The sequence below is a fragment of the Pleurodeles waltl genome, chromosome 3_1 (assembly GCF_031143425.1).
Source record: "Pleurodeles waltl isolate 20211129_DDA chromosome 3_1, aPleWal1.hap1.20221129, whole genome shotgun sequence".
Classification (NCBI taxonomy): domain Eukaryota; kingdom Metazoa; phylum Chordata; class Amphibia; order Caudata; family Salamandridae; genus Pleurodeles; species Pleurodeles waltl.
In genome coordinates, this window is record NC_090440.1 from 1,656,736,160 (window position 1) to 1,656,757,414 (window position 21,255).

General features: G+C 47.5%; 1 protein-coding gene across 2 annotated transcripts in view; it reads right to left on the minus strand.

The window, feature by feature from the left end:
* Positions 1–8,158: 8,158 nt before the first annotated feature.
* Positions 8,159–21,255, minus strand: part of ATF2 (activating transcription factor 2) — a 379,503-nt gene continuing 366,406 nt past the window's right edge. For both annotated transcript variants that reach the window (XM_069225391.1, XM_069225392.1), the window contains exon 13: positions 8,159–10,700. In XM_069225391.1, coding sequence (XP_069081492.1) covers positions 10,471–10,700 — 230 coding nt within the window. In that variant the 3' untranslated portion in view covers positions 8,159–10,470. The remainder of the gene's footprint in view (positions 10,701–21,255) is intronic.

Sequence of the window (21,255 nt, forward strand, 5' to 3'; positions counted from 1 at the left end):
CACACAAACCTGTAGGGATATCCCCAGACCCAGACAACCATTCCCACTGTCTTGCTTCCAGGTGCTCACCTAATAGCCACACACGGTGCCTCTGGAGTTGACCCATCACATAAGGGATGCTGCTATTCCGCAAGATGTAGGCGTCATGCACTGAGCCAGGGAACTTGGCATTCACTTGGGAGATGTACTGGTCTGCCAAACATACCATATGTACATTAATGGAATGGCAACTCTTCCGGTTTCTCTACACCTGTTCACTCCTGTGGGGGGGGGAGGGGCAAAGCCACATGGGTCCCATCAATGGCACCTATGATGTTGGGGATATGTCCCAGGGCATAGAAATCACCTTTCACTGTAGGCAAATCCTCCACCTGAGGGAAAACGCTTTAGCTCCGCATGTGTTTCAGCAGGGCAGACAACACTCTGGACAACACGTTGGAAAACATAGGCTGGGACATCCCTGATGCTATGGCCACTGCTGTTTGAAATGACCCACTTGCAAGGAAATGGAGCACTGACAGCACCTGCACTTGAGGGGGGATTCCTGTGGGATGGCGGATAGCTGACATCAGGTCTGGCTCCAGTTGGGTACACAGTTCCTCGATTGTGGCACGGTCAAGCCTGTAGGTGATGATAACATGTCTTTCCTCCATTGTCGACAGGTCCACCAACGGTCGGTACACCGGAGGAAGCCGCCATCTCCTCACATGTCCCAGCGGATGGTGCCTATGAAGGACAACAGCGAGCACAGAGTCAAACAACTCGGAGGTACGTACCAACAGCTTACACAGAACACCAATCATAATCCAAAAAGTGGCCTGTATGTGTGTTGAGTCTAGGCCTAGGTATGTGTGACGCAGTTAAAAATGAAGCCACGTGGGCCCCTGAAATGGCGGCTGCCTGATCTGTAAAGTGGGACAATTGGATGTGAGGTAACTGCGCTGGCGTTGTACACCATTGCGGTAGGCGGTCGAAGACTGCAGCACAATGCTGCATTGGTTAACATTGGACCCTATGGGTCCCAGGAGCCAATGACGATGTACACCGGCGGTGATGGTACGCACCGCCGCGGACATGACCGCCATTTTCTATCTGTTCAATCACTCGATACCTGATCTTCGACAGGAGAGGACCTATACTGCAAGTGCTTCTGTGACCTCGGTCTGGCAGAGACAATGGCTCGTGCGTCTTGGGACAGGGCCCCTTGCCTTCACATCGGAGGAGTTGGAGAAACTCGTGGACGGGGTCCTCCCGCAGTACACGCTTCTCTACGGTCCTCCAGAAAAACAGGTAAATACAATGGGAGCATGCTGTATGGGCTATGCCTGTGTGGAGTGGGGTGGATGTAAGAAGGGGGGGAGATTGCGGCGTGCATGAAATGACGGTGAGTGCATGTGCCACATGGCAAGGGTAGGGATGGGGGCCAATGACTGTGACGGTGCAGTTGGTAATAAGTTCCTCTTCCCCCTGTACAATTCATGTAGGTCAGCGCCCACCAGAAAAAAGATATTTGCCATGCCATCGCCAAGGACGTCCGGACCCTGGGGGTCTACCACAGAAGGAGCACCCACTGCCGGAAAAGATGGGAGGACATTCGCCGCTGGAGCAAGAAGACGGTGGAGGCCCGGCTGGGGATGGCCTCCCAACGTGGGAGGGGTGCCCGTCGCACCATGACCCCCCTGATGTTCAGGATCCTGCCGGTGGCGTACCCGGAGTTGGATGAGCGCTTGAGGGCATCACAGGAGCCACAAGGGGGTGAGTACACTCTCATCCTGCTGATTTTGCACGCAGTGGAGGGGTCTGGGTGGGGGAGGTGGGTTGTGGGTTTCCCTAGGCCAGGGCGAGTTCCGTAGGCAAGGTCCCTCTGTAAGGCAGCCCATGTGGCGCCCCACCCCACCTCTGTAGAGTGCCAAGTACACCTAGTCATGCCCCTGTGTCATCCATGTGTGCAGAAGTCGTCCATAGCCTAGTAGGCCATTTCCCAGGAATTGAACAGTGGAGCCCAGGAGCGCGGCATAGTGCAGGGGGCTTGTGTGTCTGTCGTGTCCGCCAACGGTAGCGGTAATACATGCACTCAACATGTCTTTCTTCTGTCGTCGTCCCCCTTTTTGTGGTCTCCCTGTTCTTGGTTGCATTAGCATCATCAGGCGGAGGAGCAGTGGCACCGGAGCACGAGGGGGCTGCATCCCACATGGCCATGGAGGGCCACACTACGGACTCGGACTTCACCAGTGGGACGGAGGGCGAGGGGAGCTCCATGGCGGGGACAGGAGCAGCGACACAGACTTGTCCTCTGATGGGAGCTCCCTTGTGGTGGCAGCAACATCTGTGCCCCCCCCCATCTCCAGGTACAGCCGCCACCCCCCCTACCAGCACGCTCTCCCAGCAGCCCCTCAGCCTTTGCCCCATGCCCGCTCACCCGGGAGGGTAGGCATCACCTTCGCCCCAGGCCCCTTCAGCCCCTGACCCAGTCACCCCTGCTGCCCTCGGTGAGGAGGCCATTGACCTCCTCAGGTCCCTCACTGTTGGGCAGTCTACCATTTTGAATGCCATCCAGGGTGTAGAGAGGCAGTTGCAACAAACAAATGCATTCCTGGAGGGCATTCATTCTGGTCAGGCGGCCCTTCAGCGAGCTTTTCAGACTCTGACCTCAGCACTGATGGCAGCCATTGTCCCTGTCTCTAGCCTCCCCCCTCCAACTTCCTCCACCCAGACCCAATCCCCTGTACCCCAGCCTATCACAAGCACACCTACAGACCAGCATGCACACACGTCAACACACAAGGGAAACTCAGGCAAACATAAGCACCACACATCCCACAGGCACTCACGCAAGCATCACACACCTGCAGACATTGTAACATCCACTGCCTCCAGTTTCCCCCTCCCCCTCTTCTCCCTCCTCCCTCCCAGTCTCGCCTACACTCACACCTGCATGCACTACATCTACAGCCACTACCAGCACACACACCCCGCTCACGTGCAGTCACCACCCCACTACCATTCACACGTCCCCTGTGTCCTCTCCCAGTGTGTCTGTGACGCCACCTCCCAAGATACACAAACACAGGCACACACCCACCCAACAGCCATCCATCTCACGACAGCCTCCAGCGCATGCACCTTCACCCAAAGTCAGCAAACGAACACCTCCTACAACCACAACCTCTTCCTCCACTCCCAAACCCCCTCCAGCTACCCGTCCCAGTGTCTCCCAAAAACTTTTCCTGTCCAACCTTGACCTCTTTCCCACACCTCCCCCACCTCGTCCGTCTCCTAGGTCCTGAACTAGCACCTCAGCCACAACATCTATGGGACCAGTGGTGCCTGTAGTCACCGGAATCTATAGTGCACCGGCCACCAGGGCACCAAGTGTGGCACGGAGCCACAGCACAGACAGACACCCACCTGTGAAGTATCAAAAGTTGGCCAGTGCCCGGCGGGAGAGGGGGAAGAGAGGGGGAAGACTCCAGCCACCAAAGCCGCTCCCAGGGGTCCCGGTGGGAGTGTGGAGTCAGCTGCGACACCTTCCAAGGTGGGGAAGGGCCACAAGAAACCGGGAAAGTCTGGGAAGAGCAGCACGGCAGAGGAGACCGCCATCATCCCTGGTGCCCAGGAGGCCACAGCCGTCATCCCCGCTGCCCAGGAGGCCACATCCATCATCCCCGCTACCCAGGGGCCACCGCCATCATCCCTGCTGGGACAGAGAGGACCGCCAGCACAAGCCCCGCTGGGCCAGAGAGGACCGCCAGCACAAGCCTCGCTGGGCTAGAGAGGACCGCCAGCAGAAGCCCCGCTGGGACAGAGAGGACCGCCAGCAGAAGCCCCGCTGGGACAGAGATGACCGCCAGCACAAGCCCCGCTGGGACAGAGAGGACCGCCAGCACAAGCCCCGCTGGGACAGAGAGGACCACCAACGCAAGCCCCGCTGGGACAGAGAGGACCGCCAGCAGCTGAGTCACTGCAAAGGAGCCCGCCGCTTCAAGCACCGCTGAACAGGGCACTGCCGCTCCAAGCACCGCTGAACAGGGCACTGCCGCTCCAAGCACCGCTGAACAGGGTACCGCCACCTCAAGCACCGCTGAACAGGGCACCGCCGCTCCAAGCACCACTGAATAGGGCACCGCCGCTCCAAGCACCGCTGAAGAGGGCACCGCCGCTCCAAGCACCGCTGAACAGGGCACTGCCGCTCCAAGCACCGCTGAACAGGGCACCGCCACCTCAAGCACCGCTGAACAGGGCACCGCCGCTCCAAGCACCGCTGAACAGGGCACCGCCGCCTCAAGCACCGCTGGCCCATGAGCGCCAAGGGCACTGACGCTACTGAGTCCGTCACGAGCAGGATGAAGCACTCTGGGCACAATGCCCCCTCCAGAACCAGTGGAGAGATACATCCACTACCTCTGTCCTTAGCAGGATGAAGCACTCTGGGCACAATGCCTCCTCCAGAACCAGTGGAGACTGTTATCCACTTGAGAGACTGTGGCTTTGCACTCCCCAGGATTGAACAGTGGGCAACCCACCCACTGTAGAGACTTGAGAGACTGTGGCTTTGCACTCCCCAGGATTGAACAGTGGGCAACCCACCCACTGTGGAGACTTGAGAGACTGTGACTTTGCACTCCCCAGGATGGAACAGTGGGCAACCCACCCACTGTGGAGACTTGAGAGACTGTGGCTTTGCACTCCCCAGGATGGAACAGTGGGCAACCCACCCACTGTATAGACTTTAGAGACTGTGGCTTTGCACTCCCCAGGATGGAACAGTGGGCAACCCACCCACTGTAGAGACTTGAGAGACTGTGGCTTTGCACTCCCCAGGATTGAACAGTGGGCATGTGGCCCTCTCGTGGATTTGGCGTCGTGCACTCAACCGGCTGAGGTGCCCCCCCTTTCCCTCCCCCTAAGGTGCCTGTTTTCTTGCTCTCTGATGCCCCTGCAGTGTTCTCTCCGTTATGGTCGGGGATTTTGTGTGGGCCCAGTGTTCCACTGACTTAATTGGAGCACTACCTGGACTACTTTGCTTGGTGTATATTTTGTTTATGGTGTATATATATATATATATTTTTGCCTACTTGATTTTAATATATTACAATGGTTAGACTCATTTGCTTTTGTCTTTGCATTCTTCTGGGGGGCTTGGGAGGTGTAATTATCATGTATTAATATGTATTAGTGTGTGTGTTATAGTGGGTGAGGGTGGGGGTGGGGGTGTTGCGTGTGTGTGTCTCTGTTTTTTCCCTCCCCCCTCCCCTGAGTCGTAGGTGCAGTACTCACTGTGGTCTTCGCCACCGGCGTTCGTGCTCTTGGTAGAGGAGCAGGAAGACTATCGCAGGGAGAATTTGGAGTTCCGGCTCCATGGTGTCCTGGTTCCTCGTGAGGTGTGTAGAGTTGAGCCTTTTCCCTTAGAAATCCTGTTTCTGCCGTGTTTTTATCCACGGTGAATCCGTCCCGGAAAAGGTGGCGGATTGGTAGGTTGTGATACTGTGGGTGTTACTTTGTCTTCCGCCTGTCTGTTGGTGGTGACCGCCAAGCTGTTTGTTTGTACCGCCGTGGCGGTCGGAGTGTTAAAGTGGCTGTCTTTGTTGGCGGTTTCCGCCACGGTCGTAATTGCACATTTTTTTCCGCCGGCCTGTTGGCGATCTTACCGCCGCTTTAACACCGACTGCCAGGGTTGTAATGACCGTCTTAGTCCTCTTATGTGGGTTTTCAGTCTGTACACCCACCGATGTTCGGGTGCTAGTAAGACCTTTATGGGATTTATGTTTGTGGATAGTTTTCAATACCTGTTCGGTAAAGGTCATTCTCAGTGTTAGTGTTCCGTCACACATTTCTGACGAACTGCTGCAATTCCCTTAGCCACTTGCCACAGGCTCTCAGTTCCTGATTGTTCGATATGACATAAGGGCACAACTCAGTGCTCCTGACAATGGCTTGAATTCTCCTCCATTTAGACATGGCTGCCTTTTACAAATGTAACCTCTTGTTGATCCTGCCACAAGACAGATTCCTATCTGTTCCATCACTCCTCATAACTACGACACCTGGGGAGTGGCAAGGAAGTAGTGGGTGACACAGCATTCAAAGAACATCTAAACCTCTCAGACATGGAAGGTGGTGGATGAGATGGAAATCTCACTAGGTCATGTATGAAGATTTTTAAATCAGGCTGACTTCTCCCTTGTCAAACCGATGGTGTGCAGTGTTCCTGACAGGGTATCTGTACATTCCCTCAGGTCTTGTTTACTTGTCTCATACACTTATGACCGCATTGTTGGGACTTGACTAGAGAGTATTCATACTAGTCTCAGATCTGCCCTTGTCTGTCCCTCCCATGCCAACTTCTGGAATTCCTCTGAGTCTGCTCTCAGCATTTTCTTGTGGGGGGGGGGGGGGGGTCTAACTGTTATTGCAACTGTTAGTGGGTGTCTCCAGGCAGTTTATGGAGGTGGGTGGAGGGATGCCAAGGATGGAAGTCTTCAGAATGTCGATTCAGGGCATCCCTTGTTTACATGTCCTTTGGATTACTGTCTACTAGGAAGGGGTGGGATCAAATTTACAGCTACTCCCAGGCTGTCACAGTCTGCCAATTTAGTATGCTGCACTGCTATCCCTTTAGAAAATAGAGTAGTCTGACAAACTCCTCACGAACATTTTAAATCTGATCAAAGCACTGAATCAAGCCAAAATGTTAAGGAAAACTGCAAGGTAAAATCTGTAAATGTTTCTTGAACACCAATGTGAAAGATTAGAGGGATATGAAATGCAATCATGAGGAAAGTGCCAGGTGTTTATTGAGCCTAAATTGACAGCTAATGCTTTGCTGACACCAACAGGAACAAAGCAATGCAGAGGTCCAAAATAGGTTATTTTTGAAGAGTGCCACATTGTGTTGCAGCATGAGATTACACTATAGATAAGAGACCAGCCAATACCTTAAGAAAGATGTGCCACATGCAATCATGCGTAGCAGTTCCTGTTTCTTGTGTGACAAACCTTGGGTATGTTTTTTTTTTACCAAAGTTAGGGCCATATTTATACTCTGTTTGCGCCGGGTTTGCGTCGTTTTTTTTTACGCAAATTCGACGCAAAACGAACTCCATATTTATACTCTGGCGTTAGACGCGTCTAGCGCCAAAGTTCATGGAGTTTGCGTAATTGTTTTAGCGTGGACACCTACTTTGCGTTAATGATATGCAAGGTAGGCGTTCCCTTCTAAAAAATGACTCCGAGGCATGTGCGCCGTATTTACACGCCCGGGAGTGGGCGGGTCAAAAAAAATGACGTCCAGCCGATTTTGCGTCGTTTTTTTGCGCCTGGTCAGGGCAGGCGTTAAGGGACCTGTGGGCTCGGAAGGAGCCCAGAGGTGCCCTCCCATGCCCCCAGGGACACCCCCTGCCACCCTTGCCCACCCCAGGAGGACGCCCAAGGATGGAGGGACCCATCCCAGGGAACTTAAGGTAAGTTCAGGTAAGTATTTTTTTGTTTGTTTTTTTGTGGCATAGGGGGGCCTGATTTGTGCCCCCCTACAAGCCACTATGCCCAATGGCCATGCCCAGGGGACATAAGTCCCCTGGGCATGGTCATTGGGCAAGGGGGTATGACTCCTGTCTTTGCTAAGACAGGAGTAATTTCAATGGGGGTTGGGAGTAAAAAAAAATGGCGCAAATCGGTTGGAGGCGAAAATTTTGCCTCAGCCTGACTTGCCCCATTTTTTGATGCCCAAGCTCCATATTCCCCTACGCCGGCGCTGCCTGGTGTAAGCCATTTTTTTTTACGCACACCAGACAGCTCCGCCGGCTAACGCCGGCTAACGTCAGTGAATAAATACGGCACCCGCATGGCGCTTCAGAATGGCGTTAGCCGGCGTTAGATTTTTTGACGCACAACTGCGTTGGCGCAGTTGTGCATCGAAAAGTATAAATATGGCCCTTAATGTGCCATATGACTTGGGTATACTTTTGTTTGACATGGCATATGTTTTAACCTCTGGTGCAGGAGGAAGAACGGTTCACGTTCCCCATACTACCTCCCTAGTGTGGATGATGTGAATGTTTTGTGTTCCCACTAGTAAATGATTAAAAGAAAAAAAACACGTTTCTCAGGACTGCGCAAATGCTTTTGCCAGACAGGAAAATATCGGTCTCAATATACTAAAAACAATTTAAAGAGATTTTATTCTCGTAAACAATTTTCTCATGCAAACTGCACATTAAATGAAACTGTACAGTTTGTGAAATGACAAATGCAGAGATTCAAATTTCAAAGCACGTTGCATGACAGATGTAATAAAATGTAAATCATGGCCATTTAACAACCCGTTTGCTTTCTTGGCTGAACACAGATGAATCTATCAGGAATGTGTTCTACCCTCATGATGAAGTGCTTTAATTGCTTTCATTTTTCTTACACTTAGAATATATCATTGTTTTTACAGGTGCAATAGCTTTCCATTTTTCCAGAAACAAGTCTGAACTTCAATTATATAAATAAGGTTCACAGAAACATTTGTTATATACTGTTTTGACAATGAATAATTTATCCATCTAGGTTTAACAAAACCATAAGATTACAATGAAAATACATTTACAACGTTTTCCACTGAATTAATATTTTCTACTTTTCAGGGAATTTGTATGCTAGAAAATTTGCAGTACACTGTTATTGTTGGTCGCCTACCTTAATAGGCATTACCTCCAAAAATTAAAGAACACGATTTATATGGAAATAAATCTTTAAATCAGAGCAGAAAGTAACTGAGTTGAAACCCGATTTTTGTTTGCGCCCCCCACAATAAAAAAATGTTTTTAATCGACTTGTACATATTAAAAACCTCTTTGTTTACAGGGAGGTTTAACATGGTACAATACGCTATGCTTTTTTGACCAATGCTACCAATAAAGGATCTTTCACATTGAAACTAGCCCCCTTAGGAAATTGATGGCACTAAGGTTTTCGTAAATAAATAAAATCACAGAAAGTAACACAACCTGTGACAACCTATCCATGCTGTACTCGAGTGGTCTACAGCTTGATATTTACACAATTAAAGCCACCTGGAAGATAAAGGTTGCTATTGTTTCTGCTTTCTAGCTACTGTACACACTAGAAACACACATCCAGCGTAGTTTACAACTCATCTATTTCACATATTGCATTTTGAACACGAGTGCAGAGCCAGAATAGATAATGGCACATTTTGTGGATTCAATATCATACAAATGATTGGATATTGAGAAAGTGTACCTACAATCATTTTCATCTCAACCCAACTACATTATGGAATGTTAGTCATCAAGGTATGCACAGTAAATAACATCTTAAGTTGCAATCAACTATGAGCCAGCATCACATTGAAGGCATCTTTAAACATTCAAGCATTAGGTACTGGCATAATCTACGCAACCATTCACGCGTACACGCACACACATTATTATTACATTGCTTCCAAGTTAGATATTGAATTTTCCTGCACAAGAAAGGTATCAAAATTCTGCTACTAAAAGATAACAGTGCATACACGAGAATTAAGTACAAGATAGCTTGCAAATACAAGACACTGACAAAAGTAAGTTTTTTTTTTAATTGTCAGAAGTGTTCCTACTTCTTTCAGCAGTAGGAGTTTTCATTTTAGTAAACACTCTATCACCTGTGAGCAAGACGGTAAAAAACATCTAGTACAGTAACGTTGACAAGCTACTCTACATTTCATATTAGCCCTGCATTGTACAATATCTGTTTACTAACTTGTATTAGTCTAACACAACTGATGTCACCTACAGAATGATCTTCCATTTTTTACAATGGCCCCATTTTTTGAAAATGTAAATCATGTCTACATTAAATCCAGCTAAAAATGTAGTATGGATGCATGTGAAATATAACAATCGTGTGATACCTGTCAGTCTAAATGGTATATCTGAATGCAAAATTACATTAAAAAAGGTACCAAGTAAAAAAAAAACATGAGACAACACAAATCAACCATACTCATCCAATATTTCCCTTTCATAATGTGCAAAGTAATAAAAGGCAAAACGATTAAAAGCAAACTGACTGTTACCGCCACTTTGTCGTGCTTAGTGGTTCATGACCATGTAAAGTGTCAACTGAAACCATGCAGACCTTTGGTATAAATGTCACAAAAACAATCAAACTGGGAATGCAAAATTCAATTCCTGTTTTCCTTTAAAACAATAATAACTAATTACAAAGGAAATAATCCACAGTATACACAAAATTTACAGAAAATAAGTAACAAATCATTTGTTAAATATATAAGTCTTTTCAGGCAGACGAAGAAAAGTTACACTTTCCCTACCTTCACAATATGGAAATGTAAATTTAGTGCTGCTGTTTAAAACATAATCAACTTTTAACAATGATTCTTTCTTCGGTGGAAACTTGTCTTTTCTCAATTCTCTGTTAGTAAGTCCATTCCTAAGAACCGATGAAACATGGATATTTTAATCAACTCCCAGAAGACTGTGACTGAGAAGATGGGGAACCCATTGTGATCTGTGATAGGATTGGTTCTGTGCTCTGGTCTGCCAGCTGAGCGAGAACTGACGTTGCTACTGCTTCTGCCATTGAAGTTGAACTGACTCCATTTGAAGTGCTGACAGAACTGTGCTGAATAGCTTCTGTAAGTGGGCTGCTAGGCATGGAAATATCTTCTGAGCTGTCATCCTTTTCAGAAGCTGAAAAACATAATACCAATTGATCTGTTACAGGGACTACACCAGAGTTCTCTTTCATAACAATATAGTCGGAGAAATCAATCCTTGTCTTTTGCCATGGACATTGCTACATGCTTTTATTTCACGAAATCAAAATCTACCACCCAGTTTCTGAATTTATGTACAGTATATTTACTTTAAAAAGTGTAGATGATTCAGTTGGAACGGCATCATGCTGTAAACTTATGTTATATTTGTTTCTGCGAACCTCCCAGCGCAGCCTCAGGCATGCAGGAAATAAGATAATTAAACAATACAACTGCCAGAAAAAGTTGTAGGAAATTTGAGTGTGTATGTCTGGGGAAAAAGTGACTGACCTTTGCTAATGATATGTCTGGTGGATAAATAATCTTCTTCCAGATTTCCCAACTAATGGCTTTCCCTCATGGCGCTAGAGTGATGTGAGAAACTCTACCTCCTTCCCCCCAGCAATAGCTTTTGAGTGCACCCAGGTGACTTCGGTAACAACTCCGCTTACCACATGGGCAGACCTGGGAGTGTTTTGAGTACCAAGTAGCATGCTGGCATTAGTTTCTGGTACTTTTCTGAGCCCCACCGAGGTATGAAGTAAAAACCAACACAGCATCAATTCCAGCAACAAACAAGTTACTTACCTTCGGTAACGCATTATCTGATAGAGACTCTATATAGCTGCAGATAATCTACCTTTGATTTTCCCAGGCGTCAGACTGGATCCGGAAACTTTTGTTGAGCAAGACCCCTTGCGCATGCCGTCGGTTGGCTCCATTTGGCTCTGTGTGGTGTTCTTGGCGCCGGAAGTGACGTTGCAGCAATCTATATAGGCACCACCCAGGCATCAGTTACTTTTATCATAACTTTCCACGCCAGAAGCGCAGAGCCTTGGCAAGAACTGGTGCAATGTGTGTCAAAACTAGGGCCCTGAAAAAAGAGGTCACCCTAAACCTAGTAACAAGTCCGCAGAGCGTGGCGGCATGGGTTAGTGTAAGGAATCTGCAGCTAGATACAGTAGCAGATAATATGTTACCAAAGGTAGATAACTTATTCATCTGATAAAGACTTCTAGATGCAGATTCCTTAAACTTGATTAAATACCCAAGCCATATCCTCCTGGTGGTGGGCTGCAGACAATGTTTCAGACTAAAAAGTCCTGTAGGGCCTAATGGGTGAAATGCACGTCACTTCCGACCTGACTGTCCAGGCAGTAGTGTTTGCCAAATGTGTGCAGGGATGCCCACATTGCTGCCTGGCAGATGTCCAGGACTGGGGACTCCACGGACTAACATCATGGTAGCAGCTTTTCACCTGGTTGAATGGGCCCTTAGGCCGTGAGGAGGCTGCTTCTTAGCCAGGGCATAGAAGATCTTAATTCAGAGAACGACCCAGAGCGAAATGGTCCGTTTCTGTACTGCCCATCCTTTCTTTGCTCCCACATACCTCATAAAGAGTTCTTCACCCACCCGGAACTCTTTTGTGTAGACAAGGTAGAATGACAATGCTCTTTTTGGGTCCTGCCGGTGGAGTCGCTTCTCTTCCTTAGAGGGATGAGGGGAGCAAAGAAGGTGGGGCAGGGTGATAATTTGACCCAGATGGAATGGGGTCACTACCTTGAGAAGGAAAGAGGCATAGGTGCGCAGCACTACCTTTTCTGGAAACACCGTGAGATATGATGGCTTAGATGATAAGGCCTGTATCTCACTCACTAAGAAGGCTGTCTTAATGGTAAGCAGTCAGAGGGTACAATTTTGCAATGGCTTGAAAGGCGCGCACATCTGGTATGTGAGAACTAGACTGAGATCCCATGGAGGCATGACAAAGGGCGTAGATGGAAACATATTTACAAGCCCTTTAAGAAAGCTGCCCATCTCTTTTTTGCTCCCACATACTCCACAATAGGGGACTTAAAAAGAGAAGGTTGATCAGGCAGCCGCAGAAAGGCTGATGGAGCAGAGAGATAGCCCTTCAGTGTCCCCAGAGAGAAACCCTGTTGGGCAAGAGAAAGAATGAAGAGAAGATTATCAGATAGAGATGCAGAGAGAGGATCTATAGACTTCTCTGTACAATATCTTACAAATAATATACCGGTGTATATCGATTTTGTGGAGGAACGCCTGGCTGCCAAGATAACATTACAGACTTTGGAAAGAAGGTTGAAAGCTGTCAACTGCTGCCACTCAATCTCCACACATGAAGGGGCAGAGTTGACAGGTTCGGGTGGAGGACCCTACTCTGCTGCTTCAAGAGAAGATCCTCCCGAAGGGGCAGCCTAATCGGAGGATCGATGCCCATTTTCAGAAGCTAGGGTACCAGACTCTCTGTGCCCAGTCCGGACCCACGTGGATTACTTGGGCCCAGTTGTTCTTGATCTTCTTGAGAATTCTGGGCAGGAGTGGTATGGGCAGAAAGGCATACAGAAGGCCTGGGCTCCACTCACAACGAAAAGCGTTGCCGAGCACGTGCTACTTTGGAAACTCCAACGCGCAATACTGCTGATGTTGCACATTCTCTTCTGAAGCGGATAGATCTAACCTAGACTCTCCCCACTGCTGAAAGAGACCTGGCACCACCTCTGGATGGAGACGCCATTCAATATTCGCTAGGCATTGATGGCTAAGTTTGTCCGCTCTGGCGTTCAGAGAGCCTGCCAGGTGTTGAACCACCAGGGTTATGCCCTGTTGTTCCAGCCACGTCCAGAGACAAAGGGTCCATGACCCCACCCGTCGTGTTTGTTGAAGTAACACATGGTGGTGGGATTGTCCATGAACACCTGCACTAACTGCCCCTTGACAAAGGGAAGAAATGCCTTCAACGCAAGTCGGATCGCCCTGACCTCCAATATGATTATGTGGAGTCGGGATTCTGCCAGATACCAGAGTCCTCTGATATCCACCTCTCTAAGATGGCCACCCCATTCCAGGAGTGACGCATCTGTCACTACTGTGAGGTCTGGATCGAGAAGGGAGAGGAGTTGCCTCTGATCCAATCAAGGTTTGTTAACCACCACTGCAGGTCCTTCACAGTTTCCTCTGAGATCTGGACCAAGTCGGAGAGATATCCCTGATGCTGCGCCCACTGGAACCTCAGGTCCCACTACAGAGCCGGCATATGCCATCTGGCATGTTTTACCAGCAAGATGCAGGAAGCCTTGAGGCCCAGCAGTCTCAGAGTCATTCTGACCAAAATCCAGGACAGAAACTGAAATATTGGTATCATAGCCTGAATATCCTGGAGTCGCTGCCTAGGAGGATAAGCCCAAAACTGCATTGTTTAAACAGCTTGTTTAAAAGAGAGCATCTGAGAGGGAGTCGGGTATGACATTGGCACGTTTATAGTGAACCCAAGCGAATGCAGGAGGTTTGCTTTAGCCTGGAGGTGGGAGATGACAGACCGGGGTGAGCCCGCCTTTAACAGCCAGTCGTCGAGGTAAGGGAAGACTGAAACACCTGACCTGAGCAGATAAGCTGCAACCACCGCCATCACCTCGGTGAACACCTGCGGGACGCTAGTAAGGCCTAATGGCATTATGGTGAACTGAGTATTCGTGGCCTACCTTGAACCGCAGGTAACGCCTGCGGGCCGGCAGGATGGGGATATGAAAATATGCATCCTGCAAGTCCAGCGCTACCAAGTAGTTTTCTAGGTCTAGGACAAACAAAACCTGAGCCAACATGAGCATCTTGAACTTCTCCTTCTTGAGGAAGAGATTTACGGTCTGTAGGTCTAGAATAGGGCAACCCCTGCTCTTTTTGGGTATCAGGAAGCAATGGAAATAACAACCACTGTCTACTTCTGATGTGTGGGCCCTTTCTATGGCTCTCTTGGCCAAGAAAGCCGTAACTTTGTCTTGGAGCAGTGAGAAATGATCGCCTGCCAGCTGTTCGAATGTTGGAGGAAAAGGAGGAGGAAAGTATTGAAAAAGCAGGGCACAGCCCTTTCTGATGATTTGCAAAACCCATGTGCCGGTGTTGCCGGCTGCCAGGACGCAAGCAGCTTTAGGGACCGCTCCCTCAAAGCTTTTGGTGCCATGGCACGGCAGTCCGAGCACTACTTGTAGTCATAGCCATATTCAAGGAAGCAGAGGAAAATGAGATGGGAGTCAGTGACCAACATGGCATGGTGACAGGCACCACACGGTTTGAACCCAGCCTTCTCGAAGATATTTCGACACACTCAAAGAAAAAACTCAACAACAAAAAGTCTAAAAAGATCTGTCAAAAAGTGACAAAGTGGTAGCTCTCTCCAGATCTGTGCTAAGTGGTGCAGAAAAAAAAGAACTGATGCCTGGGTGGCACCTGTAAAGGTCCCTGCGATGTCACTTCCGGAGCCAACAATGCCAACGACACCATGCAGGGCCGAAAGGAGCCGCCCAACGATGCATGCAAGGGGTAGTGCTCAGCAAGTTTCTTGATCCAGGCTGATGCCTGGGAAATCAAAGGTAAGGAATCTGCAGCTAGAAGTCTCTGTCAGGTAAAATCAAAATATAAAATGTTTACAAATCTGGGGACCATATTATGCATACAAATAAAGTACTGGGGAGTGATCTGGATAGGAGGGCACTGAGGAATCTGTGGGGTGACTATGTATCCACTATAAACATCAGAAATATTTGTTAGTGTTAGTAAATTACTTTTTCCTCCGAACATCTTCCAGCAGATTCTCCTCCTTATGAATGAGTTCCGGAAGAGTATCTCCCTGGGAGGTGGAAGTTAGAAGTGTGGATTAGCCAAGCAAGTTATGCAATGCAGCCCTGACAAAGTACCCACTCTCTGGATGCCTGGGCTGTGAGAAAGTAAGGCTTGTCAAAAGTATGTAGGTATAACCATATGACCGAACATGATGTCAGCAACTGAAATTTAAGACTCTTAAAAGCAGCCACTGCCCTAGTGGTGTGGTAATGTTATGTGATTCCCATTTTGTTAATAAGACTGCGTGTTTAGGACAGCAGCACAACCAAGCATGGGAGTCTGGGTTCAACCCTGCAGGATCTTTGTTGGTTAAGTCATAGCAGATCTTGACACAGAGGAAGATCCAATGGGAAATGGTGAGCTTGGTCACCTCCTAGCCCTTTATTACTACTGCAAAGTCCACAAATAGCTGATCACCCACCCTATCACGTTGAGCGCAACTGATAATAGGACACAGCAGGTATGAGGTCCAGTCTTTGCAGCCACGCCTCTTCCTTAATGCAATGAGGAGGAGGGAAGAAGAATGGAAGAGTAACAGACAGGCCCACATGAAAGGTAGACACCACCGTGAGTAGGAAGGATAGGTATGTACGAATTACTAACTTATGCTGATAGAAATATGTGACTGAGAGTTCTTAACTTCTGTGATCCTATGATTTGAAGTTATTGCCAGCAACAATGTCTCCAAAGGGAGAACAACTTTGCATTGGTTTGAATGTGGATACCTCTGGCCATACCACCCTGAATATTCACAATTTTGTCTAATCTTGGAAACTCACAGGTTTGGGCCTGGTTAGTACTTGAATGGGAGACCACCTAGCAAACAGAAGTCAGTCCCACTGAGGAACATTGATTAGAGTGGGTTGAAACTAATAAATCTAAACCCTATTAGAAAATGCAACACCATAGGGTTCTAAACAGGGACGACTGGCCAGCAAGCTACATGAAGGGGGACAGGGCAGAAATATAGCCCTTAACTTAGCCACCGCCAGGCTCTGTAAAGCAACAGACAAAGAGAATTGCAGGATATCAGAAAAGAGGGATTTAAAAATAGTCTAGGCTTCCACCTCACACCACTGAGCAAATCTGTTTTAGCAACTCGCATAAATGGATTTCGTAGCAGGTTTTCTGACAGCCAAGATGATTCCTGCAACTGGACAACTAGGCAAAAGGACTTTAGCTGGTGCCCCTTAACCTCCACAAGTGCAGCCACAGCATTTGGGGACTACAGGACATGGCAATCCCGCTGTGAGAGCAGGTCCACCCCGTGCTGGAGCGGAAGAGGTGACCAAATGTTGAAAGCCAACAGATCAGTGCACCAGATTCTCCTTGCCAAATAAGAGGATATTAGGATCAATTGTGCTTGATCCTCTTTTACATTCTGACTGACTATTGACAGTAGCAGAATTGGTGAAAACACATAAATGAGGTTGTGAGACCAGGTGAACCTAAGGTATCGCCGAGGAAATAATTCAATAGGAACTGTGTGGCACACAACTGAGAATACATTATGTTCTGATCTGTGGTGAAGAGAACTATGTATGGCCACCCCAATCTGGAAACAATCAGCTCCATCGCTCGGGGGTGCAGTTTCTATCTGCAGTTTTCCAGCCACAGGTGTCTAAGCATGTCAACTCTCATACTGAGGGTACCTAGAAGAAGAACCTATGAAGAGGGGACTGGGGTAAGGAATAACTCCTTCTGATGAAGTATCAGGCCATATGCATTTTGTGAATCACAATACAGGGCAATGTCAATGTTATAGTAGGCATGGAGGTTATCAGTCTCCAAGTCATCATCTTCAATGCAACAATAATCTTTTTCAGACATTGTAAAGGCATGGAAATTCAAAATAAACAATTTGCCTTTACATGTGTCAACTTCTTTATAGGTTTCAGGTCAATAGACTGAGGTGTGGCATTTGGAGGTGTTTTGTTTTAGGGTTGTGGGAGTCACCAAGCTTCCTGTATCAGGTTCGTCCGTGAGGAGTGGCCCAGAGGCTACTGGATCACCAGATGGAGGGCCTTAACCTGTGTAGGATAGGCCAATGAAGCCAGGATATCCTCCTGATTGAGGCCTTATCTTTATCAGGATTTTCTCTGATTAAAAGAAATAGTTTGATATTGGGAAACGGTGTTGAGACTCTAAACAGTCCCGGAAACAGGTCTGTTTTCTCGAGGACGAGGATTTTTCTGTCCCATGGTGCTTTTTGTAAGAGGATAGTTTTTGAGATCATGCACTGTAAGCAGACTTACTGGACAGCAAAAGGGAATGCTTTGGCAAATCCATGCACACTTGGCCACATAAATCTTGGCAACCTCTTCCATGATGGCTTTCGAGTGCACTGAAGAACAGAAGTAGCAGTTGCTTTGTTTTATATGACCAAAGACCACATCATGTCATGGGGATCCAACAAAGACATTTTCTTTAAGCATCTGCAAAATAATTTAAACCCTGGAGGAAACACTTGAGGTAACTGCTGTAAAAAAGCAAAGGAATTTTGTCGGTGAAGTGCCAAGAGAGCTCGATGCTCATGTGGAACACTACAAAATGACGCTACTCTCTGTATACTACAAGAACAGTATTGGTGGCCACTATGTCCAAAATCACGTGCCAAAATGTACTACAGTTCAAAATTTACCAACAATAGTCTTACTGCCTTAAGCTTCCATCCAGAAGGTGGCACAACGCTACCAAATAATTTACCTCAATCATCAATATAAATATGTATTGCTAGCTGAAGTTTATGGAGTTGCGTTCTGTGGTTAAGTCAAGGCTCGCGTAGGCAAGAGACTTGTTGTGCTTAGTGGTGAAGGGTGGATGGCATACCTTTCTCTCAGATAAAACACGGGCTTCTACTGCCAAACTATAACCGGAGGCACTTACCACAGCAGGAGTACACCTTAAATTCCCACATTCCTTTAGCCCTAGTTCAAGCAACATGGTAGAGACAGGCACTATTATGCTTAAGCAAGCCTACCAGCAAAGGTCTTACGTAATGTTGTATTGTGGTTAATTATTCTATATAGCAAACTCCAAGTAAGATGCCAGAGAATGTAGAGTTGAACAATACACCTTATGATACTTGAAAGATCTTCTGGGAGAGGAGAATCCTCATGATCAGTCATGCCTTTATCTGTTGCCAGATTAGCAGATTTATGCAACGGTTATTGTTTTTCTTGAGGGACCTTTGTTCCTTTATAGCATGACTTGACTGTTGAGGGACAGTGCTTGGTAAATGTATGCACTGATGCCCATGTTGCAGCCTGACAGCTGTCTGTCTAGGACAGGAATGTCCACCGCCCATGCCATTAAGGCAACTTTGTCTTGGGTGTTGTGTGGCCATAGGCCCTCAGGTGGGAGTTCCTTCTTGGGCAGGCTGTTGCATGTCTTTATGCAAAGGAAAAGCTACCTGGGCAGAGTCAGTTTCTGTACTGTCTTCCCCATCTTGTCAAAAACCATGGATAGCTGGTTAACTACATGGTATTCCTTTGTGTTTTTTATACAGAAAGTATGGCTTGCTTCTAGTGAAGCAGATGAAGCCTCTGCTCCTCTTTCGATTAGTGTGGTGGAGAGAAAAGGCAGGGAGGGTGATGCGCTGACCCCTGTGGAAGGGTGATACAACCTTTGGCAGAAAGGAAGCCCTGGTTCACAGCACCAATTTGTCAGTAAAATAAACTAATATGTAAATGATGCACGGACAGTGCCTGCAGCTCACTGACACAGCACGCAGAAATAACGTTAATGAGAAAATAGCCTTGATGGTGTGGAGACATAGAGTACAAGTGTGCATGGCCTAGAACAGCGCGAACATCAGAAACATGAGGATTAATTTAATGTCACATTAAGACATATTGACAGGATTTTGTAGAGACGTGTGTTAAAAAATGTTAAGAACCTCATCGCAAAAAGTGACTTGAATAAAGAAGGTGCAAATATAAAAAGGCTGAGAGGGCTGAAATACAGCCTTAAGCTGTGACCACCACAAAGACAAGAGAACATCTGCTAACTTGACCTGTAGGAGATTCAAGTTGATGGCCCCTACACCAGTTCACAAATTTCTCCTAATGTCCAAAATAGATGCATTTAGTTGAGGGATGCCAAGCGCAAGAATCCAATCCACTAGTCAAAACTGCTCAGTTGTAGCTGCTCAATCTCCATGCAAGGAGTTGTTGATTTGAACGCAGGACCTTGCCTAGCGGTGAGTCAGGAAGTCCTAATGGAAAGACAAACGAAAAGGAGGGCAAATGCTCTGGATCAACAAACTGAGTAACCATATTCTCCTTGCCTAAGCTAATGCTATCAAAATTAAAGGTACCCAGTTCTTACTAACCTTCCTCTAAACTCAGGGTTGGAAAGGCAGCAATGAAAAAGCATACAGAAACTCTTTGCTCCCCACCAGAGACCCTTTTGGTTGGGAACTCCAGTGTGCAGTAAGCTCAGCACTACGTGTTCTCGCTAATAGCAAAAAGTGGCACTTCCCACTAGGCAAAGATGTTATAAGCCCCGAGGATGAAAATGCCATTTGTGCTTTGCCAGTTGAGGTCTGCTGAGGCCCTCCATCCTGGCATTCAGAGACTCTGACAGATGATTGGCTACCTTGTCTACCCGGAAGAAACTGACGATCCAGCCATGTCCAGCTTCCTGGCACAAGATCCAAGACCACTCCAGTCAGCCTATTACAGGTCAGTCATGTTGCCTCTCTGGACCTGCACAGACCCTCTCTTGATGGATGGGAGAAAAGTTTGCAGAGAAAGTCGGGTGGCGTGAAGCTTCAAGAGGTTGATTTGAAGCCTTAGTTCCACTGGGCCCACAGACTGACAATTTTCACCTCTCCCAGGTGACCACCCCAACACAAAGATGATACATCTGTCTCTACTGTGATCTCTAGATGGGGTAAGGAGAACTGTCTGCCTCGTGACAACCTTGGGTTCACTTGCTAATAACAAATGTCCTGGGGTTGCCTCCTTTTAGATGCACATGTTGTCCAACACCATTTGTCACACCAACTGGAAAAGGAAGTTGCACTGTAAGGCATGCATGTTCCAGCAAGTCCAGGGGACCTGGAGAATACATAAGGACAGCAATCTAAGACGCTTTAGAACCAACCAATCTCAGTGATACTTAGAACTGAGCCTGAAACATCAGCATCATATCCTGAATGTCCTCGGCTCCTTAAGTGGGTGGAAAGGCTTTGAATACTAGTGTGTCCTGGATGGCCGCTATGAAGGGAATTCTCTGTACGAGTATCAGATGAACTTTGGTTTGCTGAAGAAAATCCCCACAGATGAAAGTAGGGTGATCATCATTCAGAGTGGCCTGCGAATGACTGCAGCAGTTGTTGAGGTATGTGAATACATGTATCCATGTACTGTGAAGGTCGCCCATGACCTCAGTCATCACCTTTGCAAATATTCAAAAAGCAGAGGTGAAGCTAAAGGCTAGAATGGCAAATCGGAAATGACCCACCACGAATTGAAGGAAGCATATGTGGGACTGCAGGCTGAGCACATGAAAGTACATTTCTTGCAAGTCCAAGCATACCATACAGTACTTGAGGTCCAAGTCAGAAAGAACTTGGGCTCAAGTGAGCATTTTGAATTTGACCTTTTGCAGGAAGGCTTTGAAGGGACAAAGATTCAAAATCAACATAAGCCCACTGCACTTCTTGGAAACCAGTAAATAGCAGGACTAGCATCCCTCACCCATTTCTGAGCCAGGTACCCTTTCTATGGCCCCTTTTGCCAAAAATGACCTGACATCCTACCGAAGGACGAAAGCATAATCTTTTTTTTTAACAATCTGCACCACCCAAGAGCTGAAGTGATGGATTTCTAGTTGGGTAAGAAAAA